The following is an 8,006-nucleotide window of genomic DNA, read 5'->3' on the forward strand; positions in this document are numbered from 1 at the left end:
CATGTTAACGCCTTTGGACCAAGTCAAAATCATCATGCAGTATGTGGTTATATGAAGGAATATGTCTATATCATTCTATACATCCAACCTATCTTCTTAATCTAGTATCACAGAAAATTTTCTTGTTAGAGAACTCACTGCTCAGTTATTTCTTGAACAAAATGTGCAATAAATGAGACTCACCTCGTGAATATGTTGCAACATTTTCTGCAATTTGTCTTTGTATGTTCCTTCTACTCATCCTTCTGGTTTTAGATGCTGGCTCTGATGTCTTGTTCAATTCCTGAAAGTCAGATTGCCTAATAACTGAGTATGTACTATAGCCATCAGTAGGAGTCACACTCTTAACTCTACTTCTACACATTTTTGCATGTTCTACTATTTCCCTCCTTCTGGTATATGAATGTATAAAAAGTTTTAGTAACTATATTATGCATCCATTTGCATATTATTATAAGTATCTCCACTCCCTCCTCTCTACTTATTCTACATCCATTATTTCAACCCAATCTTCTAATACTATACCAACAGCAGCAACAGTATGTGTTAGAACTTCTGCAATGTATATATAATAGTGACATATAGGGTTTTCTTTATACTATATTCTATGAATGTGTCAAAACACATTGTCACCCTGCTTTCCAAAATACTCAAATGTTCATTACTTACAACTGTTTGGCCAGAATGAACTATTTTGACACTTTCTTTGACAGTGTGGTAAAAGGCATGAAAAGTTCACATAACAATCCTTGTGTCACTGGACCATGATTCTGACGGGCAATGCAGAAAAGGAGGATAGAAAAAGAAGGGTATCATACACAAATGGGTAAAGCATGAGGGCTGGAAGAGTGAGTGTGATGGCACCATATAAACAGAGCCTCTACCTATGGAGGGAATAGAACTTCAGCAAAGCAACTGTAACCAGCCCAAAAATTTAGCAACTATATTAATTTCAAATATTACTGTTACTGTCTACTTCCACATGAGCTATGATCTGATTGTGTTTTTATAATTAAGGTCAACTCCTAGCAAGACCAATCTGACCTAATCAAGTAAAACTATTCAAAATAATAATAACTGCTACTGAACATTTACTTAAAACACAATAAACACTTGGGCCTTATACTACTAAGTATTGTCATATAAATACCTTTTTCATGGAATAAATTTTCAATCCTTTGAGTTTCTTAAGACTAAAATGCCAGATTAAAATCACATTATTCAGCAATTTTTTTCCTAGTTTAGCAAATTATATCCCACTGAAATGGGTGTAAAATATTCACCAAGAGATACTCCATGAACAATGTATCAGTACATTTAATAGTGGCAGTTACCTATTTTAAAAGTAAGTGATAATGATTTTTCTTTAAAGTTCTACTAACCACAGATGTAATGTGAACTTTCTGTTGTGCTGTTCTTGTTTCTGAACTTTCTCTTTCATCTGGGCTGTCAATATCTGACCAATCACTGGCCAGTCCCCTGCTTGTCCCTGGGAATGGGTGTCTGAAGTTTTCTAATAATTTCCTCTTCCGCCCTCTCCTGCTTGACCGACCAGCTTCCTGTAACTTTTTAAATCTGAAAGTCATAAATAATAAGCTTTTAAGTACAATATTATTTGTATTAACTAAGTTTTGATACTGAAATTGATAACAATCAATAGAAAACAACAGTAAAAAAGGTACATATTAAAAACAAAATGCACACATGTCTGCATCTGTGTATGTGTACACGTGCATATATGTGTGTATGTGTGAGAATGTGTATGTGTATGCATATATTTATATGTGTGTACGTGTAAATGTATGTGTAGGGGGAGGATTACGCAGATATGTGGTATGTGGGTGTGTGCGTTGTAGGTATGTTCATGTACATGAGCTGTAGGTATGTTCATGTGCATAAGCATGTGCATGAGCATGTGCATGAGCATGTGCATGAGCATGTGCATGAGCATGTGCATAAGCATGTGCATGTGTGTGTTTATAAGTATGTGCGTGCATGAGTGTGTGCATGAGCATGCATGCGCACTTAGCATTTAGGATATCACACCAAGGTATAGACTTACTTGAGTTTTATCATACCACCCGAGGCCATTTGCTCCAGCTGAGGTCGGTGCATCAAAAGGGAAATAAAGGCCCCTAAGGTTGTCTGATTAGGTGGGATGAGAGGGATAGTCTCTGGACAAGCATCAACATGAGCCTCAAATTCATCAGCTGTTCAGTCATGAAAAAAGAGGAATTATACATGGAGATAATCTGATGAAACAACAAAAAAATCTTAGATTATGAAAGAATGCTTTGAAAAAATAGTGGTTAATCTCTTTACCATAATGACAAAAAATATTTGAAGTCATGCATTCTTCCCAAATTTCAGTGTACTATGGGATACCTTATTCAAGCAAGTAGTTCTAAATCAGTAAATCTAAATGACTGTCCTCAATTTTAAATCTCTGAAAACGAAAACAAAATAAATTGTCTATATTTCTGCAACTGCTTTCAGACAAAGAAAGTTGAAACCTTTTCTGTGGTTAGCTTGCCTACTGAACAGCTAACACTAAAATTTCTCACCCTTGGGTTTACTCCATATAAATAATATTACCACATATGAGGGAAAAGTCTATGATTTACTTGAGATTACTTCTTAAGAGATTCCTTGTTGACCTCCTAATCTTGCCTTCACAGAGGGAAAACTGAATCCCAGAGAGTAAGGAAGATATCAATCCCAATATAAAAGGTCAAAATTGAACAGAAAGACCTGTACATCAGTTGAAATACAACAACAGTAACAGATCAATCCTCACCTGCTTCTTCTCCCTCTGGATATGAATGCTTTATGACCAGTGAGTCAACAACCTCAGTATCTATATCAGACAACTGGAGGGCACCCAACATCTTTCGCTCTTCTGGAGAAACCACAGAGGAAATCTTCAACTGCTGAACTTTACTCAGCAAACGAAGATTTGACTGAACAATTTCACCTGTGAAAATTGATTAAAGAAAGTGGAAATTACCTTATACAAGGATAATTACGAGAAAACATGGAAAAAAAAAAAATAAAGATATTTATGTCAAGACATTCCTATAACCTAGGTTTTGGATATGATAAAAAAGAAGTTCAGATATGATAACCACTTTCATAGCATGGTTTTCAATCAGTATTGTATAAAAAGTGTCTAATCAATATAAAAGAAATATCATTTAAAGTGCTGACTATGAAGCAATGGTTCAGCAAAATAAAAAAAATTAATTAACATAAAATATACCCATATACATTTGTTTGCACATTCTCATAAACATATATCTATCATAATACCTGCGACTTTTGACCTACTTGAAATACTTATACTTCCTGGATAGGACCTCCATGGAAGAAAGAACTGTGTGAGAAGAGTATTTTCAAGTGTGATCTGGTGCGGATTAGGAGTTCCTAGTCTTCGTCCTCGTTTCTCTGTTACACACTTCAGTTTCTGCATCGAGTTATCAGCCTTCCTGGCTTTTATCTCCTGGCGGCGGTTCTCCAATACCATCACTGTATCTTTCTATAAGTGAGGATTTTTAAGATCATATAACATCAAAGACAAAAATTAACTAAATGAAAGAGGAGGAGGAGAATGAGGAGAAGGAGGAGGAGAAAGGGGAAGAAGAAGAAGAGGAGGAGGAGGAGGAGGAGGAGGAGGAGGAGGAGGAGGAGGAGGAGGAGGAGGAGGAGGAGGAGGAGGAGAAAGAAGAAAAAGGGGAGGAAGAGGGGAGGAAGAGAAAGGGGAGGAAGAGAAAGGGGAGGAGGAGGAGGAGGAGGAGGAGGAGGAGGAGGAGGGGAGGGAAGGGGGGGAGGAGGAGGAGGGGAGGAGGAAAAGGAGGAGGGGGGGGAGGGAAGAGGAAGAAAGGAGAAGAAGAGAAGGGGGAAGAGGAAAGGGAGAAGAAGAGGAGGGGGAAGAGGAGGAGGGGGAAGAAGAGGAAGGGGGAAAGGAGGGGGGAAGAGGAGGAGAGGAGAGGAGAGGGGAGGAGGAAGAAGAGGAGAAAGAGGAGAAGATTATTTTTATTTTATTTTTATTTTTTTTTATTATCATCATCATCATCATCAATCATCATCATCATCATCATCACTCATTCATCATTTTCATCATCATCATCTCATTTTTATATAAATATAATAATATAATAATAATAATAATTATTAATAATAATAATAATAATAAAAAAATTATAATAATAATAATGATAACAATACTGATAATGATAATAATAATAACAATAATCATAATAACTATTATAATAATTATAATTATGATAATAATGATACAGATAATAATAATAATAATAATAATAATAATAATAATAACAATAACAATAACAATAACAATAACAATAAAAATAACAATCATCATCATCATCATCATCATCATCATCATCATCATCATCATCATCATCATCATCATCATCATCATCATCATCATCATCATCATCATAATAAAATAATAATAATAATAATAATAATAATAATAATAATAATAATAATAATAATAATAATAATAAAACAATAACAATGTTACTAATAATATTCATAATAATATTAACAATAATATAAATAAAAATATCAACAATAATATTAATGATACTAATACCAATGAAAACTAGTTATGTAGTTTACAAACTACATCCTAAAACTTCCCAGGCCACATAACCAAACTCGGCTTGCTTCCCTTTACACATGGTATCCAACACTTACCTTATCAGTTTTTGTTCTACTCTGGTCTACTAGTTCCTTGACTTGGTTAGTGTCCCGAATCATTTCCATACGAATCTTGTTGATCAGTTCTGCATCAGTAGTTGTGGACACTGGGAACAAGGGAGGAGGGGGCTGCAATGAAATATACACAAAACTGCTGTTAACTATTTATGAAGATGCAGCGTTAAATACCATTTCCAAGCTAAACATTTTGTTCTTTATCTTACACAGAATGATTTAGATTGAACATCATTTGAGTGGGACACCCTCAATGTCATTCACATATCTGTTGATCAGTTACAAGATGGTGGCAGTTGGGGATACACAGTAGAACTGAATGAATGAAAAAGAGAAAGTTATACATACACACATACATACAAACACAGAGATAAGACAGATGGAGGGAGGGAGGGAGAAAGGGAGGGAGAGATAGAGAGAGAGAGAGAAACAGTGCGGGACTGAGAGAGAGAGAGAGAGAGAGAGAGAGAGAGAGAGAGAGAGGAGAAGAGAGAGGAGAGAGGGGAGAGAGAGAGAGAGGAGAGGAGAGAGAAAGAGGAGAAAGAGAGAAAGAAAAAGAGAAAAAGAGAGAAAGAGAGAAAGGAGAGGCAGAGAAAGGAGAGGCAGAGAAAGAGAGAGAGAAGAGAGAGAGGGAGAGAGGAGAGAAAAAAGAGAGGAGGAAAGAGGGAGAGGAGAAAGAGAGAGAGAAAGGGGAGAAAGAAAGAAAGGGGGAAAGAAAGAGGGGGGGGAAAGAAAGAGGGGGAAAAAAAGGAAAAAGGAAAGAGAGAAAGAGAGGGGGAAAAGAGAAAAAAGAAAGAGAGAAAGAGAGAAAGAAAAGAGATGTAGAAAAGAGAGAGATAGAAAAAGAGAGATAAAAAGAGAGAGAGATAGAAAAGAGAGAGATAGAAGAGAGGAGATAGAAAGAGAGAGAGATAGAAAGAGAGACAGAAAGAGAGAAAGAATGAAAGATAGAAAAAGATAGAAAAAGAAAAAAAAAAGAGAAAAAAAAAAGAGAAAAAAGAGAAAGAGAGAAAGAGGGAGAAAGAGAGAGAAAGAGAAAGAGGGAAGGGAGAAAGAGAGAGAGAGAGAGAGAGAGGAGAGGAGGGAGAGAGAGAGAAAAGAAGGAAAGAGAAAGAGAAAGAGAAAAGAAAGAGAAAGAGACAGAAAGAGACAGAAAGAGAAAGAGACAGAAAGAGACAGAAAGAGAAAGAGACAGAAAGAGAAAGAGACAGAAAGAGAAAGAGAAAGAGAAAGAGACAGAAAGAGAAAGAGACAGAAAGAGAGAATGAGAGAGAGAGAGACGGAGAGAGAGAGAGAGAGAGAGACGGAGAGAGAGAGAGACGGAGAGAGAGAGAGACAGAGACAGAGAGACAGAGAGACAGATACAGACAGACATGCAAACAGACACACAGATATAAACAGACACACAGACAGACACACACACACACACACACACACACAGACACAAACAGACATACAGACAGACAGACAAACACAGACAGGAACAGACAGAGTATATGCTTTTATTCTCAAACCGCAGTCTGTGACCTTCAAAGAAGGGACCCAATCTTATTTTCTTCACAAAACTCATGCAGAGGAACTGTCCCTGCCATTTTTGTCTGTTTTGACCTAGATTTTATATAACAATAAAATTGGGAAAGATTAAAATATATACTTCTCCAACTTTTTTTTTTCAATTCTTATGATCTATAATAAATAAATAAATAAATAAATAAACATATATAATAGACACAGCTAGTTTCTGTACACAGTTTTTGCAATTAAAAGAGGCAGTCTGAGGAAACTTATGCACAAAATAAACATAAAACAAAATATTTGTATATGATTGTTTACAAGCCAGTGCTTATCATATCCATCATATTTAGATTTTTTACTAATTTTAATTTAAAAAAATATTTATCTAAAATAATTTGGTGCAACCAGAGACAAATTGTACTATTGTGCACACTCCAGCCCTAATGATGATTGCATAGCCTGCAACTATGCCATGTACTCATGATGAATGTTCTATACACCGTGCATAAGCATAAATCTATAGTTCTTTTATTCTTCTATAAATGTATGTAAACTCTCCCAGAATAAAACTGATTATGTTAGATCATCCCAAGTCTGCATAAGGAGTGTGGGCCTACACAATGTAATAGTTATTTTCAAAACTAATACAAAAACAAGTGATTTTAGTCCCTTTAAAGAGAAAAAAATAAGAGTACTTAAGAAAATACAAACCAATATCAATGAAGTATCAACATTACTGAATGCATAACTTCAGTACTGTAACTGATCAGCAAACCATTTCCTGACTTTACAACTAATACTAGCCACTACATGCAAAGACAGACCTTTCATTAGCTAAGCGAATACTGAGAAATACAAGTGGTTCAAATCTTACCAAATTACTGTTCGTGAGGGTCTGCCATTCTTGGAGGATGTGATACCTCACTCTGATCTGACAGGCATTTCTCCTTGGCAACTGCAGGATCATCTTACGCCAATTGCGAGGGCCAACTTGGCACTCCTGAATAAGAATTTCATCTTCTTCTCTGAAATGAGGTACTAAAGCTAACACTTTGATTTTATCATCCTACTATAACTATAGCTATCTATATAGATAGATAAATATACCAATACAGTGGATATATACTGGATGCATAAGTAAGATATACAGATAGACATACATACAAACATACATACATACATACATACATTCATACATACATGCATACATACATACATTCATACATACATACATAAAAGCATACATAGATAAATACATATACACATACATGCATGCATAAATCCACACACACACACACACACACACACACACACCACACACACACACACACACACACAAATATACATTAAAATAGATATATATATATATATATATATATATATATAGATATATATGATATATAATATATATATAAAATTATATATATATATATTTTATATATATATATTATATATATATATATATTATATATATAATATATATATAATAATATATATATATATTATATATATATAATATATATATATATATATATAATATTACATAATAGATATATATCAAAATAGGTACACATATATAACATACATATATACACATACAACATACAAAATACATACAAAGCATACTACAAGCATAAATACATATATACATGTGTATATGTACATGCATGCATGAATGCATACATACATTCAGATATATTGGCTTATAGACAAAGGTACACATATTAAACTTATGATAGAAATAAACAAAA

General features: G+C 34.5%; 1 protein-coding gene across 1 annotated transcript in view; it reads right to left on the reverse strand.

The window, feature by feature from the left end:
* The window catches only part of LOC119575535, a 41,291-nt gene that overhangs the window by 4,613 nt on the left and 28,672 nt on the right, over nucleotides 1-8,006 (reverse strand). Inside the window, exons 4-10 of the mRNA XM_037923187.1 lie at nucleotides 7,130-7,280; nucleotides 4,723-4,854; nucleotides 3,328-3,535; nucleotides 2,798-2,974; nucleotides 2,063-2,210; nucleotides 1,383-1,575; nucleotides 184-283 (exon numbers count right to left, since the gene is read on the reverse strand). Coding sequence (XP_037779115.1) covers nucleotides 184-283; nucleotides 1,383-1,575; nucleotides 2,063-2,210; nucleotides 2,798-2,974; nucleotides 3,328-3,535; nucleotides 4,723-4,854; nucleotides 7,130-7,280 — 1,109 coding nt within the window. The remainder of the gene's footprint in view (nucleotides 1-183; nucleotides 284-1,382; nucleotides 1,576-2,062; nucleotides 2,211-2,797; nucleotides 2,975-3,327; nucleotides 3,536-4,722; nucleotides 4,855-7,129; nucleotides 7,281-8,006) is intronic.

The sequence above is a fragment of the Penaeus monodon genome, chromosome 7 (assembly GCF_015228065.2).
Source record: "Penaeus monodon isolate SGIC_2016 chromosome 7, NSTDA_Pmon_1, whole genome shotgun sequence".
NCBI classification, from domain to species: Eukaryota; Metazoa; Arthropoda; class Malacostraca; order Decapoda; family Penaeidae; genus Penaeus; species Penaeus monodon.